This window comes from Monodelphis domestica, chromosome 2, assembly GCF_027887165.1.
Source record: "Monodelphis domestica isolate mMonDom1 chromosome 2, mMonDom1.pri, whole genome shotgun sequence".
NCBI lineage: Eukaryota > Metazoa > Chordata > Mammalia > Didelphimorphia > Didelphidae > Monodelphis > Monodelphis domestica.
In genome coordinates this window covers 421,397,432-421,420,874 of record NC_077228.1, presented here as the reverse complement: position 1 = coordinate 421,420,874, position 23,443 = coordinate 421,397,432, and the positions used below count along the sequence as shown (strand labels likewise).

General features: G+C 36.5%; 1 protein-coding gene across 1 annotated transcript in view; it reads left to right on the top strand.

The window, feature by feature from the left end:
* ADAT2 (adenosine deaminase tRNA specific 2) overlaps window positions 1-23,443 on the top strand; it is a 40,336-nt gene that overhangs the window by 2,101 nt on the left and 14,792 nt on the right. The window contains exon 2 of the mRNA XM_007484654.3: window positions 16,839-16,943. Coding sequence (XP_007484716.1) covers window positions 16,839-16,943 — 105 coding nt within the window. The remainder of the gene's footprint in view (window positions 1-16,838; window positions 16,944-23,443) is intronic.

Below are 23,443 nucleotides of genomic sequence, written 5' to 3'. Positions count from 1 at the left end.
TATGGCACTTGTGTTAGAAGGCGCTGCTCCCCTTTCTTTCTTGGGCGCCTGGGGAAATTTCTCTCATCACCCACTCATCTACCCAGTAGCTCAATGACAGTATTTCCTCCCTCCCCTGTCTGGGGTAAGGGTGAAGATCACATGTGGGAAGAGGGTTGCATTTGGGCACTTGGTCTCTAAAAGGTTTGCCATCTCTGCCCTAGACTGCACAATTGTCATTTTCTGCAGGAGGCCTTTTCTGGTCTTGGCTACTACCACTTGAAGGTTAGTTTCCATCTTCTCTAAATGTATCTTGTATGTATATAATTGTCTACATGTTGGGGTAGGTAAAGAACTGGCCTCAGACTCAGGAAGACCTGGGTTCAAACCCTGTGTTTGGCATATAGTAGTGCACTGTTGGTGGAGTTTCGAACTGATCTGGCCATTCTGGAGAGAATGGCTGAATAAATTGTGACTTGATTGTGACAGGTTTTGTGCTATAAGAAATGACAAGTAGGATGGTTTCAGAAAAACCTGAGAATATTTATAAAAGCTGATACAAAGTGAAGTGATCAGAACCAGGGGAACATTGTATATTATAACTGCAATATTGTACAATGGTCAACTGTGAATGACCTAGCTGTTTTCAGCAATATAATGACTTAAGATAATTCTGAAGGACTTATGATAAAAAAAAATGCTATCTACCTGCAGAGATATAACTGATGGAATCTGCACCTCAAAGAATTTTTTTTTAACTTTATTTTTTCTTGGGTTTATTTTTATTTTAATATGTGTTTTCTTTTGTAACATGGCTAATATGGAAATATAGTTTGCATGTCTATAAATGTATAGTCTATATTAAATTGCTTGCCTTAACAAGGAAGAAGGGATAGGAGAGAATTTGAAACAAAATAAAATGAATGTTAAAAAGTATTACATGTAATTGTTATTTACTTATTTAGAATATTTTTCTATGGTTACATGATTCATGTTCTCTCACTCTTCTCTTCCCTTCCCTCTCCAGGAGCTGACAAACAATTCCACTGGGTCATACACATACTATTGATCAATACCTATTTAGATATTATTCATAGTTGTAATAGGGTGATCTTTTAAAATGAAAATCCTCAATCCCATAGAACCAAGTGATAAGTCATGTGCTTTTCTTCTGTATTTCTGCTCCCACAGTTCTTTCTCTGGATTTTTGATAGTATTCTTTCTCATAAGTCCCTTGTGATTGTCCTGGATCATTGTATTGCTGTTATATTACTGTAATCGTAAACAAAAAAAAATGTTTAAATCCTGCCTTTGACCCTAACCAAGTCACTATTCTTTTAATACTTTCTCATTAGAAGTTTCATGTATCAGTGACATCGTAGATCCAGCCTCTTATCTTGTATCCCCAACTAGAATATTCCCTTGTTGGGGCTAAGGACTGTTTTCACCCTTCTTGGAATTTCTAGCACTTAGCATCCTGCCTGTCACATAATAAGGGTTTAATCAATGATTATCAATTACTAGAAGGAACTCAAAGCTCATATAGGACAATATCTTCGTTTTGCAGTTGTGAAAAATGAGGCCTAGGGAGGTTAACTGATCCTCCTAATGTCACTTAGGAAGTAAATATCAGAGGCAAAATTTGAACACAGACCCTCTAATTCCAAAGCCAGTGTTCTTTCTACTGTAGTAGACTCTTGCCTCATTTTTTTTTGTAGTTTTATGTGGTTTGGTTTTATAATCATTTCTCTGTCCTGATTCTTAATTTTAAACATCAGCTATTAAGATGCAAATTTCATATGAGAGCTTGTTTAATTGTTTTTTATCTCCAAATTGAATGGTAGAAAAAGCTCTGAATCTCAAAAGATCTGGGTTATAGGACTAGTTCCTTCATTTTCTATTATGGTAATGATTATGCAACTCACTTTGCCATATAGTGGACTTTGATTTTATCATTTGTAAATAGGAATATTAATATCTGCACTACTAGCTACAGAAGTTTGTAAAGAAAGGGCTTTGTAACCTTTAAAGCATTATGTGTATGCAAAGTATTGATTCTTCTTCCTTTCCTCCTTTTATTCCTCAGTAGCCTCAAAGGAATGTCTTCAGTGTTGGCTCTCTTTAGTTAACATTGAATGATGTTATTAAACATGTTTTTTAATTCATATTAGTTTTTTCATCACTAGCTTCTAATTTCCTTAGGTCACATCCTTTTGTCTTTATTCATAGTTTTAATGTGTATTCTATTACTTGGGTTTATTGTGTCTAACAACTTTCATTTCTCAGTTCTTTTGTCAGCTCTATTCTAGATGAAACTTTATTTTTTTTTTTAATGGAAGTTATCCATTTGTACTCTAGTGCTGGGCACTACTTTGCACATACAAATAAATCCCTTAGGCACAATTCAAAATTCACCTTCTCCAATGAGAAACTTTAAAATATTCTATGTGTTACGATTATTGTCATTGTGCTTTCCTTGATACATAATTAACTCCTGCTCAGTAAATACAAATTATGTATCTTTGAATAAGCTTACATATATGTAATTGTAACATTTGCTACCTTATCTCATCTTTTGTACCATATAGGCCAAAGGCAAAAACAAAGCTTTGCTATCTGCAATTCCTTGCAGTCCTTTTTGCATGGTAACTCATACATATTAGTATGTAACAATCTTTTTTAAATGAAACATTGCTACAGGATCTTATGCCACAGTATCTAATAGACCAGGTTATATCAATCTTCTTCTCACCTCATTACCAGTAAAGTAGAAATGGGAGAAAAACCTAACTTCCAAATGAGGTCTCAGAAGACTCCAGGAATAGAATTTCTAGCTTTTTATCTTAACCTCCACTGTTACCTTAATTGTGAAGAATTAGAAGCCTTATCAATTTCTGTGTTTTGTGTTCTATATTAAGAGGAAAAAGGGTTAGTCCTTTCTTTATTTGTCTTTAAGCATTTTTTTTTGGTTCAAAAATTCTGGAATTCATCAAAATGTCCAAAATTTCTTACTTTGAAATTAGGCAGGGGTTGAGTATCTAGATCGAGTAATATTAAGCATTTTTAATGATTAGTGTTATACTATCTGGCTCATAAATATCTGGCCCTCATTTTTTCCTCCATTGCACCAAGTGAATGTGAATTACTTGTCTACTGATTTTTTGTTTTGGTTTAGATACATTTCTTTTTTGCTTTAAATGAGCAAGTTTGTGAAAAATTATCTGGTTTCCTAAATTTCAAGGAAAATAAATTCTAGAATATGACATATTAACTGACAATAAATTATAAACATATTTTTCCAAGAAATTCTAAGTGTGATTTTATCTGTGTAGATAAGCCAGATATAGACCCCTTATATTAATTCAACTTGCCTTGGAGTATGTAGGTAAAATTCTAGTCCTGATAAATCACCAGTATTTTTATACCAAAAGTTTATCTGAAAATGATCATGGCACCTGCAGTGTATGAACTGTTATTCATTTGGAATGGACAAAGATCTAAAAGAGAGAGAGGGACCAAAAGAAGGATTTTAGCATGTAACTTAAACCTAGATAATACGTACATGTAAGCCTATTATATAAACTTCTTGCTAGTTTTTCCATCAATACCACAATTCTCCCAAGTTATTCAAGCTTGAAGATTTGAAGTCAGTTTTAATTTCTTTCTTATTTTTGCCTCCTTTAAAATGTCCCTTTCTTTTAGTTCCACATTCATCTTAGTGTATGCCCTTAATAATTTATGTCCTGTACCTGGACTATTTATAGGTCTATTTTAAGTCTTCCCCACTCTCTATTCCATGCTGCTCTCCATCCCCTATTGATTCCAAAGAGATCACTTTTGTCATCTCAGACATAGAAACTACAGATATAAAAATTAGTGCTGGACAAAACCCTATTGATTATTTAGTCCAATTCCATTATCTTATACATATGGGAATTGAGGACTAGAGAAATAAAGGATCTGACTCAAGTCACACAACTAGTAATTAGCCAATCTAGCATTTTAACATACTTCTTGTGTTTCTCATTTCACTATATTATGACCATTAGTACCATATATTAATCTTGCTTATAATATCCCCAACTTTCATCACCAGTAAAGGTGCACTTAATATACTACTACTGAGTAAAAAAAAACTTCATTCCTGTAACTTCTCTATTGGTCCTGGTTCTTCATTTCTAAGCAGAAAAGTTTAATCCCTTGTCCATATGACCACTCTTCCTATATTTGAAGCTAGCTATTAAGCCTTTCTCTCAATCACTGAGTCTAGTCTTTTGTAGACTTAACATCACTCTTTCCTTCAATTATTACCTCATATGGCATAGTTTAAAGTGCATTCATCCTTTTTGAGGTCTACTTCTCAATTTGCTCTGACTTGTTGACATAGATTTTTTTCTTAAATATGCTACATTTGTACCTAATTTAAAAAAAATTATTTAGAATATTTTTCCATGATTCCATGATTCATAATTCCCCCCTAACCCAGCTCTCTTCTTCCCCCTCCCAAAGCTGACAAGCAGTTCCACTGGGTTATACATGTATCATTGTTCAAAATATATTGCTGGGTAGCTCAGTGGATTGAGAGCCAGGCCTAGAGACAGGAGGTCCTAGTTTCAAATCTGGCTTCAGACACTTCCCAGCTGTGTGACCCTGGGCAAGTCACTTAACCCCCATTGCCTAGCTCTTACCACTCTTCTGCCCTGGAGCCAATAAAGAGTATTGATTCCAAGACAGAATATAATGGTTTAAAAAAAACACATTTCTGTGTTATTCATATTTGCAGTTGAGTGATCCTTTAACATCAAAACCCTAATCACATCTCTATCACACTACATGATCAATCATATATTTTTCTAATGCATTTCTGGTTCCACAGTTCTTTCTCTGGATATGTATAGCATTCTTTCTCACAAGTTCCTCTAGATTGTCCTCGGCCATTGCATTGCTGCTGGTAGAAAAGTCCATTACATTCAATTGTACCACACTGTGTTTGTCTCTGTGTACAATGTTCTTCTGGTTCTGCTCCTTTCACTCTGCATCAATTCCTGGAGGTCATTCCAGTTCACATGGAATTGTTCCATTTATTTATTCCTTTCAGCCCAATAATATTTCCATCACCAACATATACCACAGTTTATTCAGCCATTCCCCAATCGATGGACACTCCCTCATTTTCCAATTTTTTTGCCACCACAAAGAGCGCAGCTATAAATATTTTTGTACAAGTCCTTTTCCTTGTTAACTCTTAGGGGTACAAACTCAGCAGTGGTATGGCTGGGCCAAAGGGCAGGCATTAATTTAAAGTCTTTTGCCCATAGTTCCAAATTGCCCTCCAGAATGGTTGGACCAGTTCACAACTCCACCAGCAGTGTGTTAGTGTACCAATTTTGCCATCTCCCCTCCAACATTTACCACTTTCTTTTGCTGCCATATTGGCCAGTCTCCTGGGTGTGAGGTGGTACCTCAGAGTTGTTTTAATTTGTATTTCTGTAATCAGGAGGGATTTAGAACACTTTTTCATGCTACATTGTACTTAATAAGAAATAATCGTATAAATAAAAGTATAAAATAGTATAAATAATAGTATAAATAAATAATAGTTAATAAATGATGTTTATTGAAATGAATTAAAAGACAGTATAATATAGAGGAAAGAATGTAGGACCTAGAGTCAATAGACCTTGGTTCAAATCCTTCTTTTGACATTTATTAGAATGTCTGGCAGAGATGACAAGACTAGAAGGGAGTGGGTCTCTGCAACAAGCCAGAAGATCAGAAGCACCATTATGAGAATTGTAATCACATCACTAGAGGACATCAGTAGCACTGCAGTGTCAGAGTTGTGAGTTGCCTCCCCATGGATATTCTTTGGCCCCACATATTTCTTATGTATGTGCCTTCCATGCATGTACTATGACCACATGTTGTAGCAATTAAAATTAGTTTCTCTGCTAGAAGTATTATATTTTTTAGAGGTTTATTAAAGATTAAGAATTAAAGAAAATACAAAATAAGAAAGCACGTGTCTAGGCCCAGAGAGCCCATTTACAATCACTCACTCTACATCCTGCCTGGTAGAGCCGTGTATGCCCAGACTCAGAAGCCAAGAGAGAGATGTGTGCTTGGAAGCACAAGCAGGAAGAGAGAGTCAGTAGGCTTTACAGCCAGTTTAAATAGAAATTTTTATCTTGACCAGGTAGGGATCTTAGTGAGATTAGAGGGCATCTTGGGAACTAGAGCAAGGACTTCTGGGGATTGAAGTCCAAGGTTCAAATCTCCATTTTTACATTTCGCCATATGGCCCTTTGGGGGGAAAAGACTTTCCCCAAAGGATCATGAAAACATAATCAACTTAAAGATTATAATAATTTGAGGATAAGAGGAAAAAAAAAACCTGTTACCTTGTGAAATTCACAGTGGATCATGGCCAGATATGAAGAAGAAATGGATCACATTTTTGGTGAGAAAGCCTGGCATTCTATATTTTCTTAGCTGACCCAGTGTGTCAATGATTATAAGCTACATTTTTATTTTAAAACTCTTTTATTATATTTTTCTTGCATGTACAATATACTATTTCAGTTTTTAATTTTTTCTCACCTTTTTATATTTGAAGCACATGTCACCAGTATTAAGATCTTCTTTAACTTTTTTGATTTTGCAGTAATATAAGTTTAAAATACATTTGCTATAATGCTAATGCATGCCCTAAAAGCTTGAGACTATAAAAATGATGCTACTAATTGTTTAAAAAAATTATGGGACTTTGCTTAATACTTCTGTCTGATTCCAGGACAAGATATACACAAAAGAGCCATTGCATAGGGCCAAAGATAAACCAATCCAGGATGGATTGATGCACTTCTAAGCCAATACAAAGGTCTTGAACCTAGTGTGAAGACTTGAGGTTGCTATGTTTAACATTTGTTAAGACATAGGCCTTCCTTCTGTCCAAACTCACTCTGAAAATACTTATAGACGAGTATCCCCAAACTTGGCTTCTCTAATCTAGTCCCTTTTCTGTCTTTCATAGTGTGGCAAACTTTCTGTAGTCCTGGCTACTGACTGGGTAAATTCTTACTTGCTTAGATCATTTTAATTGGGTCCTAATTCAAGGACCTGTTATAGATTTATTTTTCCTTTACTTGGAATTTTTACACATAAGACTTTGATAGTCTATATTTTCATCCAGAAACTATTTTTTTTTAATTTGGATTTTTCTGATGTCTTTTTAATTTCTCTTACCAATTGATTCATATATCTCATACCTCAGCCATGCATCCCTAAGTGATCTGTGTTTTTCAATCACCCTTTTAACGGGAAAATGTAAAAATATTATTATTTTAAATTGCAAAGTTTAAATTCCTTCTAAGAAGAATTTTAGGTTAAGAAAAATGCTACCTCTCCGAATCCAGAAACTGAACTGTTGAAGACACCATGAAGAAGCCTCCAGACCATAAGCTGCACAAGAAGATCAAAATTGTACTTTGGGTGTGGTTGATTGAACATTTATTTGTATCTATACTTTCATGCCGAAGGGGACTGTCCCCTAACTGGCTTTTTGTCAATGCATCTAGCAATTATTGGTTTTGTTCTTTTTTTCCTCTTATCCTCAAGTTATTGGAATCTTTAACTTGATTATGTTTTCATGATCCTTTGGGGAAAATCTTTTTTCCAAATGATCATACGGTGAAATGTAAAAATTGAGATTTGAACCCCAGACTTTAATCCCCAGAAGTCTTTGCTCTAGTTCCCGAGATGCCCTCTAATCTCACTGAGATCCCTACCTGGGCGAGATCAAAATTTCTATTTAAACTGGCTGTAAAGCCTACTGGGTCTCTCTTCTTACTTCCGCTTCCAAGCAGACACGTCTCTCATGATGTAGTGTAAGTAAATGGGCCATTCAGCCCTCCTAGGCATGTGCTTTCTTATTTTGTATTTTCTTTAATCCTTAATATTTAATAAACCTCTAAAATATATAATACTTTATTACAAAAAACCTAATTTTAATTATAACAGTGTTCTATATGTGTGAGCTTTTCCGTGTATGCTCACTGTATATATCCAGTCTTCTTGTTTATATTGTGTATATTTGTGCAAAAGTATACCTCATATTAATGGGGCAAATATTTTGCTACTATTTTTCCTACACGGCTATTTCATTAAATGTCTTTGAGCTAATTTTTTATTCTTGTTGACTGTTAAATGTGAATACATAAATAGAGAATGATGAGCTATAGTTTTAGGGGATGCTGACTCAAAATATACCTTGAACCTAGGCTAAACTGCCCTGCAAATTTGGGAGGATACTCCAGTTGCTAGAGTCATTTCCTATTATTCCTTTATATTAACTCTATCCCAAGGAGCCTGACATACCATTAACTATCCCTTCAACATGTCTTATGTATTCCCAGATCTTTAGTTTTATCTCTCTGGACAGAATTGGAACTTTTCTGTCTCACTGAATCCTAATAGTCATTCAAGTCTGCCTAATTATGATATCTTTACTGAGCCCTCCATCAGTGAACAATGTTTCTAATCAAAATCTTAAACCAACACATTTAGCATGTATACTCATAGGTATACATGTTTATATTTATATACATATATACATGATTTAAAAATCTAACACAGTTATTGAATCTCTACTAAATATGAGAACAAAAAGAAGTATCTCTGCCCTTTTTCTGAAGGAAGGATGGGGATCTGTGATTTTTGGTGGAGGGAAACTATCAATGTAGGTTAGCAGCTTATCTTCCAGTTCATAGTCTTAGAGAGTTGTCTGGGGACTGTAAGAGTCAGTCAGCAAACAAGTTATTAAGTGTCTACTACATGCCAGGTACACTGCAATATGCTGGTTAACTGAGAGTTTAAGTTAGTAGACTGAAACTGGTATGTGTCATAATTAATGCTTGAATTGATGCCTTCCTACTTAAAAATCAGTCTTCTTTTCATTACAACATTCTACCTTAACTCTATTCTTAAAGATATTATAATTTAGTTGGAAAATAAGATATGTGCAGAAAAAACAGTAATAGACTTTATAACAGGAAGGATTAGTAGGATTCAGAGAGAAGTGTTGGTGCCATGTCAAAGAGGTAAAAATAAGAAGGGAATATATGAGACATGCTAAGAGCACAATGAGTAGTAAAGCAACCTCCTTGAAGCAGAAGATTTGATGTAAGAGATTAGTGAGAGACAATCTTGAAAACTAAAGGGATAGGACTTTAGCTACCAGTGAGAGATGAGGGCTAATAAGATGTAACTAACTGTGGCAAAAGGAGAAAAGGTACGAGAGACAAAGGCATAGTGGTGTAAAAGCTGAAAGGAAGTGGTAACAGGTTCTCCTTACCAAGGTAATTTCTTTGTTATGTCCACTCCCTGCCCAGATAGTTATGTTTAACTGGAGTAGAGGCTCTAGAGTGTTGATTAAATTAGAAAACCACAAACTAACACTACCTATATTTTACCATATTTTCTTTATTTTATTAAACATTTTTTTCAATTACATTTTAGTATGGTTCTAGTTGTTCCTGGAGTGCTATAGATTATCTCCATGATAGCCACTTTAACATCTCTGCTTTAAATTGTGAAGTAATTTAAGTAGTTGAGAAATCTGAGGGCTAGAGAGCCTTAAATATTTGCCTCAAAAATTTTAGATTTGCTTCAGTAAACAATAGTGAGCTACTATCAGTGTTCTACTGCAGTGGTTTCAACTTCAATCAGAAACAGGACCATTGAACTGTATCCCTTTGGGCCACATATTGATTTAGAGAACCACATAAACATTATAATCTATTATATCTTTGTTTATCTTATAAAATCTTTCCTAAGTATATTTTAATCTATTTCAGGCCTAACTGTGGAATGTTGCAGGCAGCATGCTGCTTGAGGACTGAGTGTTTGATACCTCTTTTACTATAGGAGTAGGGGGCTGGCCCGCAGTCCTCCTACTAAAGGAAAGATAGAAGGTTGACCTTGGGGAAGGACTGGAGCCAAGGAGATGGATAAGAAGCAGGCAGACACACACGTAATATTTAACAATTGAGCTCCACATAACAAGCCCAGGTACATAACTCTAACGAGGACATGAGACCATAAGGTAGCTTTAAATTAACAACACGGGGTTACCAGAAGTATAGAGATTAGCTGAGAGGAAAACCCAGTCCTTTAGAGTAGATACTCTAAACCCAGACCACACCGGCTTGAGGTTAGGAGGATAATAAGGAAAGGTCTTTAGAGGGAGAAAGAGAGATAGAGATAGGACGTTAAAGGTGAGCTTGGCCAGAGGCTAAGCTCCAGGAAAGACAGAGACAGGTGTGAGGTGATGAGGTAAGAGGCTGGCTTTCTGTGGACACTCCTATTTATTCTCATTGAGATGCAAATGTACACAATACATATAGATGAATACATAGCGGATTGCCATTGATCAGTTGTAAATTATGACAAGGTATAGGTGTGGTTTGTCTCAGCCAGGTGAGCACAAAGAAACCTGATTTTGGCCTAAACCTGGCAGATGCTGCGATCAAGAGTCAAAGGCTTTACTTGCCATGCGCAGGACTGAGCATGCGCTCTCCTAAGACAATCTTTACATTTTAACTATTTCCCTTGACCATAGATAGGTGTGGACTGCTACATCTACCATATCACATTTCTGACTTCTTTTGTTTGTGTATAACTTGACTACCAAATTTCATCCTTGAAGACATTGTTCATATCTCCTTTTTCCCTATAAGTTATAACATAACTTACATTTATATTCACTATGTAACTTTTTGTGGCCCTTTTGCCTGCTCATAATTTTTATTCTTCTGAGATTTTGATGTTTTATGATTTGTGGCCATGCAGCATTACTAGAACCTTATTAGTATTAAAAAGATAAGTTTTTGTGGCCTGAACAAATTAGGATTATCGAAAAAGATTGTCCAGCTTTCTGCATGAAATCCAATTTAGTCCCTTTCAATCAATGAGTCAAAACTTATTAAATGACTACCATATGCCTGGCACTGTGCTAGGCTTTGGGGATACAAATACAAAAAAAGAGTCAATCCCTCCTCCAGAATCTTGTGTTGCTCACTTCACCAATGTAGGACATATATACATATTAACAGATTAACAGACTGAGTCAAAAGCTGTAAGTCCTAGTAGGGGAAATATTATTTCCTCCACATCATGTTAAAATGTGAATGGTGAAACAACTCTTTTACATCTTTTGTACTTTTATTAAAATGAAAGTCATGATGTGAAATGCTGATTGAAAAATGTTTGGTCAATTTAGTTGTGTATGAGTCTTTGAGACCCTCATTCAAGGTTTTCTTGGCAACAATACTATAGTGGTTTGCCATTTTCTTCTCCTTCCACTGATAAAGGTTGAATAACTTAGTGGGTAGTTTTGTAGAATTGTTGTGACTAAAAATTATATCCCCTGGGCAGAGCTAGTCTTATGGTAAACCTCTAAACCTATCTAAACTAATGCTTGGACAATATCAGAGATATTGTATATATATATATATGTATATATATATATATACTTGTAGAATTCCCAGCTTGGTAGGACCTGTCAGAGCTTGTGCTTCATTGACATGACCTTTAAAAACTCAAGTTCTTCTCTACACTATGGTAAGGCATCAACCCATACACCTACCTCTAAACTTGTTTCCTATTATCTTTGTTTAATGTCTTTTTATGAAGTGAGTAGAACATGGTGGTGGCCCCAGGTGTTCTTCATGGACTTGGGGCTTTTTACCCTGATACACACATCTCTGCTCAGGCAAGATATTTAGACATCTAAGCTGGGAGCACCATTGAGCATTAATCATCTAAATTATCATCTTCTTGGTTCTTTTATATGCCCACCATATTTTCTTTATAGTTTCAACAATAGTTTATAGCATCACAAAAAGAATATAATTAATACACTGTATAAACACGAGTAAGGGATAAGATAGGAGATAGAAAGCTAGAAGAGTAGGAGAAAAATAGAATAAAAGTAAGAAGGTATGAACAAAATGTACATCCCCAATTGCCTAAAGCTATAGGCAATGTGTGTATTATATAAGGTATTAGTATTCTGCAATATGTGCCTCTGCAATATGATCCTGGCAATCTTTCATTAGAACAAGCCTGAACTCAGAATGGTATTATATGGGTTGGGCTTGAACTGTATTCCCACTTCTTTCTGTACCTTTGCTCCAAATTTTCCCCCTTTTCATCACATTTGGAATGGACCACATAGTTGCACATAAATCTCCTAAAGAGTCTGTTTTACAAAATAATCCTGGACATGTAGTTTGATTTCATGTATTCTTTTCTAGTAGTTCTCTCACTGGCATATAGCCTTTCTATCCTCCCCCCACACCATTCATTTTTGCCAACTTTCCAGTCTATTTGTTCCCTCTTCTGTCCCTTAAACTAGACCCATTCTAAATATGAGCTCTAGTTATGGGTTTCATTAGCAAAGTAACTATGGTTACTATGATAGAAATCCTATCTAGGTCTCAGCGTGTAAGTACTTGAGTTGTGGAACAGCAGTCTTCTCTGATAAGAGGGTAAGAGAGGAACTAGTTAGAAGTCATAAATTATACCCACAGCTCAGGGCATGTATCAGGCCACATGTGTTCCTAGGTTAATTTTGCATAATATTGTGAAATATTAAGATCACTTGGAATAGAAAATATTCTTATCCTCCCCAACATTCCCTTTTGCTTTAGATTTTTTAGTTATCTGCCAGCTTATAATAAAGGTATGTGTGTATGTATGTACATATATATATATATACACACATATATTAAGCATTCCTTTTTTAATCTTTAGCATTTTCCTGATTTTCTCCCCACTCTTAGGCTATTTCCATTTGTCTACCCTTCCTTCTTAGGTTTCTCATTTCTACTTTTTTTGTTTTTGTTTTTGTCTTTTTTAGTTCTTACTCCATAGCTGCTATTTCACAACTTCACTAGTCCTTTACCTCTCTACAGTTTTTGCCCCATTTAACTGTCACCTCTGCAGTTTTTGCCCCATTTAACTGTCAGTTCTCTAGATTCTTCCTCTGACATTTGGGGTACTGTTTTTCCTGGTTCTCCTCTTACCTTTCTCTCTATACCTTATCAGGCTCCTTTGCATAATCATCATCTATCTCCTATTCCCTAATTCTGGATGTTATAGAGACTCTTTCTTAGATTTTCCTTTCTTTGTATATATCCTCTCTTGAGATTTCATAAACTCTTACAAGTTCAATTATCATTCTTATCCCAAATCTTCTTCCTTAGTTACTATAGACCATGTTACCAACTATCTACTAGCTAGCTCTATTGTGTTTTCCTATAGACATTTCAAACTCAACACATTGCAAACAAAGCTCTTTTCCCATCCTATTTCTGTTCAAGGCATCATCATGAATTAATTTTCAACAAGTGTTCACTGAGTGCCTGCTGCTATGCTAGGTGTTGGGATAAGAAAACCCAAAATCCAAACCAAAGTAATACCAGACCTTAAGGAGCTTACATTTCTATTCTAAACTCTACATAGATAAGCACAAATTTCATATAAAATAAATATGAAATAATTTTTGGATGGGAAAAGGACTAACAATCAAGGGAATCAGGAAAGGCCAAAACTCTTTAGTGATTCTCTATTGCTTCTGACATAAAATACAACCTTTCCACCTTGATATTTAAAGAACCTGATAGACTTGTTCCAGCCTATCTCCAGATTTTCTTCACCTTAATCCCTTTTCTATATTCTGTGTATACTTTTCCCTGAACTGGGCTTTCTGTTTTCTTCAATAGCTTTATACTTTTATTTTTATTTTTTTAAGCTTTGTTTGTTTTGTTTTATTTTATTTTATTGAAAATTTTATTTAGTCAATTTAGGACATTATTCCTTGGTTATAAGAATCATATTCTTTCCCTCCCTACCCTTCCCCCACCTCTTCCTGTAGCCAATGCGCAATTCCACTTGGTTTTACAGTGTCCTTTATCAGAACCTATTTCCATGTTGTTGGTGTTTGTACTAGGATGATCATTTAGAGTCTACATCCCCAGTCAATTCCCCTCCACTCATGTAATAAAGCAGTTGTTTTTCTTTGGTGTTTCTACTCCCACAGGTTTTCCTCTGTATGCGGATAGTGTTCTTTCTCGTAGACCCCTCCAAGTTGTTCAGGATCTGTGAGAATTAAAATGGTGGGAGCCATAAACTGTAAGAGTTAAAATGGTTGAGGTTGTAAACTGTAGTGAGTAAAATAGTGGATGATATAAATTGTAGTAGATATAAGAGTGGGTGAGTAAATTTGTGACCTCAGGAAATATGTTTTCACTACAGTGTTTTGTTTTTAAATCAAATATAAGGTGGTCACCAGGGAAATATTCCCAATTATGAATATACCCAAGTCAATTGGGTTTTATAGAGATTTTAATTAATAATACAATGAGGAATTAAAGAGAGAAAGAGAGAAAAAGGGGGAATAATGAGAAAAGGATAGATTGGCCCAGGGTAGCCCTGGCCAACACAGGCCTAAGTCCTAAAAGAAAAGATCAGTTAGTCAGTTATCATTCACCACAAGATCTGTCCAAGCAAGGATATAGACACCAGTTCAGCCAGCCAGCCTTCTCCGGAGAGAGATTCTTCTGACTGTCTAAGCAAGGATTCTGGGGTACAGAGTCTCCCCAGAGGGAGTTCCAGCCAGAGTCAGCCTCCCTTGAGAGACCTCCTTAGAGATCGTCCTTCAAGAGATTTTTTCTCAAGAGACCCTCCTTAGAGCCTGTCTCTCAAGAGCTCTTTCTCAAGAGAGACCTTTCTCAAGAGATTCCTTTTTCTTATATAGGGGGTTTTCTCCTATGTCACCTCCCCAAAGTTCTTCCATCTACCAATCACAGTAGACGTTTTCCAAAGGACAGCCCATTCTGAATTCACAGCTGAGTCGACTAATCCCTTTAGTAAGTTTTTCACCTTTTTGTCCTGGCAAGTTTACAAGTTGCCTGACCTTTAACAGGTCCTTAGCACCCCATAGTATTAATTCTAAAAATAGGCATGGCTTAAGTATGGGTGTAAGCATTTCTCATTGTTCATCAAGGAGTTTTCTCCCCTAAAGCAGTACCAAGTATGGTGGAGTAGAGGTCTTCCCATTTCTGATCCAAGTAGAGTTCTCACATTTTAGATCTAAGTAGCTTCACTGTTTAAAATGGGGAATAGTTCCAATAGGGAATTGTCCCAATAAAAAGTTCCCCAATGGGGAATTTTTAACATTCACAAGTCTGAGAAATTTCAAGATTCACAGATCACTGCATTGCCACTAATGGAGAAGTCCATCACCTTCGATTGTACCACAGTGTATCAGTCTGTGTATAATGTTCTCCTGGTTCTGCTCCTTTCACTCTGCACCAATTCCTGGAGGTTGTTCCAGTCCCCATGGAATTCCTCCTGTTTATTATTTCTTTGAGCACAATAGTATTCCTTCACCAACATATACCAAGGTTTGTTCAGCCATTCCCCAATTGAAGGATATCCCCTCATTTTCCAATTTTTTGCCACCACAAAGACCGCAGCTTCTTCTATAGCTTTATATAGGTTGTCTCCCATACCTAGAATCTATTTCCTCTCTGCATGTATTTCTTAGCATGTATGGCATCCTCAGTTTACTTAAAATAATATTTCATTATATTTATTTTCCTCAGTTTGTTCAGCTGTTCCCCAATTTATAGGTACCCTCATAGTTTCCAATTCTTTGCTACCACAAAAAAACTGCTATAAATATTATTGTATAAAGTACCTTTTTCCTCTTTAATTATTTTGAGGTATAAGCCTAGTAGGAGTACAAATGAGGTAAAGGATATTTGCACAATTTAGTGACTTTGGAGTACTCAGCCCTTTTTTCCAGAGTAGCAATACCAATTCACAGCTTTGTCTATAGTACATTAATGTATTTTCCCATAACCCCTCTGCAATTTGTCATTTCCCCTTTTTGTGTTTGCATAAATTCTTACTTTGACCATTATTATAGAACTGGGTAGGACAAGGTAGACACTTAGACTGTCCTGAAAATTACAGGTTACTTCTTTTGTATACTACCTTTGTCACCTCTGGGGCACAAGCAGAAAAGAAGGGGCTCAATTTATTACCATTAGCAGCATTTCCTTTCAAATCTATTTGCTAAAGAAAGGTAGGTGTATGATCCCCGCAGTTACTTGGGAGCAGGATGTGAGGAGCACCTCAAGCACATTAGTATTTTTTTTTTGCAGTGGAAAACATTACTGTAGGCAGGTTGTAAGTATGACTAAACTTAATTGTTTTCTCATCTTGTTTTTGAAAGGCTAATTGTGATATGGATTGGCAAAGGCATTTAAAACAGTTTAATACTATGGCTACACATATTATTTCATTTGTTCTTCACAATAATCCTAGAATTAGATGATATTATCTCCATTTTACAGATGAGAAACCTGAGGCTGACAAAGGTTTTAAGTGCCTTGCCTAGGGTCACAAGCTAGGCAGGATTTTAATTCAGGTCCTCCTGATTCCAGGTCTATTCATGGTGCCATCTAGATCCTTACAAATGCACAAAAAGGAGGATTAAGCATTTCAGAGGCAGAATGGATCCTAGGTTATGAAATTTGCAGGCTGGAAACCAAACACTGCTGATAAAAGTATATTTTGGAAGAATGGCTATAATGCTGTTTTCACTAAATGTTTCTGGTGCCTGTGAGAACTAACTCACCCTTAGTTTCCTGTAAAATGGGGATGGCGATAACTTACCTCACAGAATTGTTGTGTAATCTTTATAGTACAATATAAATCCTAATTATTATTATTATTAATTCACATTTGACTATTTCATCACAAATTTCCTTTTTAATTATTTTTTATAGGCTAAAGAAGCCCTAGAAAATGGTGAAGTTCCTGTTGGATGCCTCATGGTCTACAATAACAAAGTTCTGGCAAAGGGGAGGAATGAAGTTAATCAAACTAAAAATGTATGTTGCCTAAAATACCTGAATCCTAAGCAAACAGAGATGATGATAGTAAAAGGTGTTTTTCAGCATGTGATAGTTGTGGGAGAAGGTGGGAATATATGTAATCAACTTTACAAGAAAAATTTTCTGCTTTGGTGACACTTTCAGTTTGATGGGCCTTTTTTTTTTAATGCTAGATCCCAATTAATATGAATAGTGAATCAAATAAAGTGGCCCCATGTATTCAAATTTGTACTATTTGAAGTTATAATTATGTAAAAATATGGTAATGGTATCCAATCCAGTGGAACTATTCAGTGCAAAATCCCACTTTACAGGATTCACATCTGACTTATTTGTTTCATTTACATATGAATGGCACCACATCTTTTAGTTAGAATGTTTTCCCTTCTGTCCCTGTTTACTGCTGTAAATCCTGCTGCTACCTAGCACCTTCCACCTCTAATCCTGATTTCTGTATCTCAGTGTTCATCTCTATGATGACAGCTGCAGTGGCACAATTAGCAATGGTAGTAGGGAAAGGGAGAGGAAAGGGAAGGGAAATTCCCCTACTCTGAAATCATATGGTGTTTCTGACCAGGGTTTTTCACCTTCCTTGCTTTCCTGGTGCTTAGTAAAATGGAACCCATCTCATAATGTTTATCCTAAATCCCTCCTCCCCCATTTAAAGCACATATCTTTCATAGGTAAGATTGACAGCTTCACTTCATCTCCAGAATGTTTTCAATTCCCTCTTTTTACTTTCTTTTAGTGTTAATATTACTAAAAATTGGAAAATCTCAAAAGGACTATGCTATAAGAGGTGATGGCAGTGGAAAAGGAACTTTTTCATGCTTTATCCCAACAGGATTTTTTTTCCCACAGTTCTTTTATCTCTGATCCCTAAAAGTTATTTTTTGGATTGATTGTTCTTGGCTGTAAGCTTATATTCTTTACTTTCTATAATATAATATTCCAGATTTTCCACTCCTTTATAGGGGTGAGTGCTGATTATCACTGGGGTGTCTTGGCACTTGAACTCTTTCTGGCCACATATAATATTTTTTCCTTTGACTTGGAGGGTTTTGATTTTGGTTATGATGTTCCTTAGAGTTTCCATTTTGGGATTACTTTTAGGAGATGGCCAGTAGATTCTATTTTTACTTTCTTTTTCCTCTTAGTTCTAAGAGATCTGAAATATTTCTTGAAATATGATATTTAGACTGTTTTTGGTCATGACTTTCAGAGTCTAATAATCCTTAAATTTTTTCTCCTCTCTCTGTTTTCTAGGTCAGTTGTTTTTGCTATAGGTTAACATATTTTCTTCTGTTTTTTTCAGTCTTTTGATTTTATTTTATTATTTCTTGTCATTCCTAGGAATCATTGACTTCAATTTGGTTCATTCTGATTTTTAGGAAATTGATGCTTGGGCAAGGTTTAATTTTTTTGTTCCCCTTTCCAATTCTTTCTTCTATAGCACTTCCCCCCTTCCCCCAATTTTTTCCTTTGTTCCCTCATTTTACTTATAAACAGTTTAAACTTTTTTTAAGACTCTTGCTTTATTATCTCTTCTAGGAATTCTAGTTGAATTTGGGGCCAAACTGCTTTTTTTTTCTTAAGTCTTTACATGTAGATGTTTTAGAGTAAATTTCTTTTGGGTTTGTGTCTTGAGCATCTTGGTTACCATGGTAGATTTTTATGGTGGGGTTCTTTCTTTGTTTACTCTTAAAAAAAAAAACAACCTTACCTGCCATCTTATAATCAATACTAAGTTTTGGTTCCACAGCAGAAGAGTGATAAAGGCTTAGCAACAGGGGTTAAATTCACATAGCTAGGAAATGTATAACACCAGACTTGAACCTAGGACTTCTTGTCTCCAGAGCTGGCTCTCTATCCACTGAGCTACCTAGCTTCCCATATTTAATTATTCTTACAGCCTGCTTTCTGACCTTGAACTTTATGTGAGAGCCAGGTTCTGTGTACTTTTTTTTTTTTAAATCCTTACCTTCCATCTTGGAATCAATACTGGGTACTGGTTACATGGCAGAAGAGTGGTAAGGGCTAGGCAATGGGGGTTGAGAGAGAGAGAGAGAGAGAGAGAGAGAGAGAGAGAGAGAGAGAGAGAGAGAGAGAGAGAGTTAAACTGCTCTGGCTCACTGGCTCAGGCTGAGCCAGGCAGTAGTTAAAGGCCTTGACCAAAGTGGCCTCCCTGAGCCTAAGGGTAAGGGAGTCAGTCTTATCACTCACCAGGAGACCATCTCTAAGCTGGATTCCAGTCCTCCACTGAACTCAGTCTCCTGAACTGAGTTCAGAACCTAATTCACTCCAAACTGAATTGCCTGAACTGACTTTTAACCCCTCCTTTTAAAGAAATTTTCTCTTATGTCACCCCCCCCCCAAATTTTTATGTCTACCAATCACAATAGACACTTTTTTCCAGGACTGCCCATTCTTAGTTCTCACCACTCTTTAGTTCCCACCTTCTCCAGTTAGATTATATCTTCTGAGGTACTTCACACTTCTTTGTTAAACTTGCCTTTTGTGAGTTACTTGCCCTTTTTGTGATTAATTTAACCTTTATAGGTACTTAATACCTTTTTGTATTAGATCTAAAAATAGACTTAGTTTAAGGTTCTAGCTTCACTATAAGGTATGAATTAAATATCTTCCTTGTTCAATCAGGAGTTTACAAATTTATCTTCCCCTAAAGTATGTCTAAGTATGGGTGGAGTCGTGTAAAGTTCCCAAGACATTCCTGATTCTTGTTAGACCAAGTATCTCCATTGTTACAATAAGGAAATAGCTAAATAAAATCTTCTAAAGTATAGTCTGAGTAGTTTTTAATATTCACACTTCTGGAGGGAAACTCTGGACTGTTCCTGTTCCTACTTTCTTGGTGTTGAGTGTTATGTCATTCCAGGTTCTCAGGTATAGTTCAGGATGAGGTCCTACTAACTTTCAGTACTCCAAAGTGGTCTGATACAAAGCAGAATCTGGTCATTGACCCTGTGGTCTCAGGTCTGCAAATTTCTGACTTGGATATGAGTTTGAGCAAAAAGCAGACTGCTGCTACTCTCAACCCCTAACAGTGTATCTTCATTATTCTTCTGCAGGCTTCAGACCAGTTGGAAATAAGAACATACTCAGCTCCTAAGTGAAGTCCATGCTAGACTGGTACTGCTTACTTCTGAATTTGTTGTTTCTTTGTAACAAAGGATAGAGTTTTTGTTTCTATTCATATCCTATGCTATGATTGCTAGTTCTCCCAGCATATCTCCGATAAGCCTAGATCCCTTCCCTCACTCTGTTTTGAATCTATGACCTAGACCTGGGTGGTCAGCAACAGAGTTGCCAGTTGGCAAATGTTTCCATTCTCTGTGTAAGATCATGAAGCTCCAGTGTGGGCCTTGGACCTCTCCTTGCACTTGTACTTGCACCCTTTCCTTGAGTTGGAGCACTCCAAACTGTGAAGTGGTCCTGGCCAGACACTGTCCCCAGTATCTCCAAACATCTCTGTCTGCTTTCCTATGCTGAGCTGGGCTAGAAAAGTGATTTGCTGTGATTTGAAAAATGGAATTCTCAACTCTGATTAGTCTGGTGTATTTTCCTTGATAGATTAGAGATTCTTTTGGGGGTAGGGGGTGGGAGTGGGGAATGGTGTCAGGGAGGAGTTTTTAACTATACTTCCTGCTACTCTGCCTTCTTGGCTCTGCCTCTGTCCTCTTGGGGCATCATCTTCCTCACACTGTCTTGCAGTTCAAGTAACACTAGTGCTGTGGAACCTTTTTTCAGTAGGTTTAAGTTCAGTATCACTTGTTCTCTTGGACATCATAATCTGCTGGCAGATACCCAATCAAAAAAAAAAAACCTACTTGAATTTGGATAGTTGACAAATTAGTCACCTTAATAATCTCTTCTACAGAATATAAATTTTGCAACCACTTAACTTCAAGAAATACGTTAGTGTTAATTCACCACCAGCAAGTAGAGGGAGTCTGTATTAGGTCCAATTATCTGCCTTCCACAAAACCAAAGGGAAGAGTGGCCGTCAGATAGATAAGCTCCTGCTCCTCTGCCTATGTCTCTATGTTCCACGTCTTTCATGACAACTCATTAGTTGTTTTTCTAGACTTAAAAGTTTCCTCAGACTTTGGATGGCCATCATCATCATCATAGCAAATATCATTATAAAACACTTTACACATTACTTCCTTTGATGCTTACAACAGCTCTGTGAGGTAGGTACTGTTATTATCCTCTTTTTATTGATGAATAAACTAAGATAGATAGAGCTTAAATGACCTACCCAAGGTCACACAGCTACCAAGTATTTAAACAGCATTTGAACTCAGTTTATCCTGATTTCAAGTCTCATACCATATGTATGGAGTCATCTAGCTACCCATCTATCTACAAAATGGTGCTACCTGTTGTGTCCAATGATGTGAAGTAAGTGCTTGGAATCCTAGTGTGGTCAGCCAATAGATTATTATAACTTCTCCCTACCAGCTCTCATTATATTTTGTCATGGCCCTGCCTCTGTCCCAGGGATATGATGCCAATTTACTAATAGTCTAAATCATTACTTCCTTCTTTGTGCTGGGTCTTCCCCTGTGATCAAGTTTGCCTACATATTCCTGAAGGAAAATGGCTCATTATTAAGTCTTCCTTTTCATATCACCTCTGATCAGGGTTCCCAGTTTATTTTCCATTTCTGAACTGTATTATTGATGGGCTTCCAGATAAAGGACACATTTATATAGATTAGATAGATAGATCACTCTCAGTACAATACACAGATTATGTAATGTAAAAAAAGAGGATTCTTTCTTATAATAATAATGGATGGTTTGCCTCACTGGTTGAGGTGTTATACCAGTGGGGAGTTGAGAGGACCAAGTGATCAGGAATGGGGGTTGAGGTAAAAATCTTTTGAGAGAGGAAAAATGGCAGCACTTCTCTTTCCCTCCCTAGAGTGAAAAGGAGCAAGAGTTTTGTTATATTTAAAATAGTGGATGCCATAAACTGTAAGAGTTAAAATGGTAGAAGGTTCGTAAACTGTAGTGAATAAAATAGTGGAAGATATAAATTGTAATAGATATAAGAGTGGGTGAGTAAAATGTGACAGCAGAAAATATGTTTTCACTACAGTGTTTTGTTTTAAATCAAATATAAGGTGGTCGCCAGGGAAATATTCCCAATTATGAATATACCCAAGTCAACTGGGTTTTATAGCGATTTTAATTAATAATTCAATGAGGAATTAAAGAAAGAGAGAAGGAGAGAGAAAGGGAATTAATGAGAAAAGAATAGGCTGGCCCAGGGCTGCCCTGGCCAACCCAGGCCTAAGCCTTAAGAGAGAAACCAGTCAGTCCTTAATCACTCACCATAAGATTTGTCCAAGCAAGGATTCAGAGGGACAGAGTCTCCCCTGAGGGAGTTCCAGCCAGAGTCAGCCTCTCTTGTGAGACCTCCTTAGAGATTGTCCTCCAAGAGATTCCTCCTCAAGAGCTTGTATATCTCAAGAGCTTCCCTTTTTCAAGAGATTCCTTTTTCTTATATAGGGGGTTTTCTCCTATGTCACCTCCCCTAAGTTCTTCCATCTACCAATCACAGTAGACATTTTCCAAAGGACAGCCCATTCTGAATTCACAGCTGAGTCAACTAATCCTTTTAGCAATCCACACCTGAGTAGGTTAGAATCTTTGAGCAAGTTTCTTTTTGTCCTGGCAAGTTTACAAGTTGCCTGACCTTTAATAGGTCCTTAGCACCCCATTGTATTAATTCTAAAAATAGGCATGGCTTAAGTATGGGTGTAAGCATTTCTCATTGTTCAGCAAGGAGTTTTCTCCCCTAAAGCAGTACCAAGTATGGTGGAGTAGAGGTCCTCCCATTTCTGATCCAAGTAGAGTTCTCACATTTTAGATCTAAGTAGCTTCACTGTTTAAAATGGGGAATGGCCTTAACCAAATGTTCTAAGGTAGAGTCTGAGAATCCTTTAACATTCACAAGTCTGAGAAATTTCAAGACTCACAGTTTGAGGTAAACTCTAAGAGAGAGGGAAAGAATTCCTCTCTCTCACCTTCTCAAGTGATATCAAGCAGATTGTATCCCTTGAGTCCCTTTTGGATCAATGATGGAGGGGATGAGATGTCAGTCTCCACTGTCAGCAGCTCCAGGGGAAGGTTTCTATATTATCTTCCCCAAAGGAGATATGTGGCAGGCCTTTTCTGACCTCACCACAGAAGAACTGGTCTCAAGCTTTGAGGCCTGTCTCCAGTTATCTAAACACCATTCTTTTTATTGAATTAGGCCAACCAAAAATCTGACTGTTAATTACTTGATTTATTGAAAGGATGGGTAAATGGGTTGAGGGGAAGTGGGTAGAGGAAACCCTGACAGGTTATCTATGCAGTTGCTGGTCCAAAGGGCTGATGTCTGTGCCCAGGAACGTCTTTGTTCCTTTCACAGCTAAATGCACTTTTTATAATCTAAATGTTGGTATATCCTTAAGGACAAAC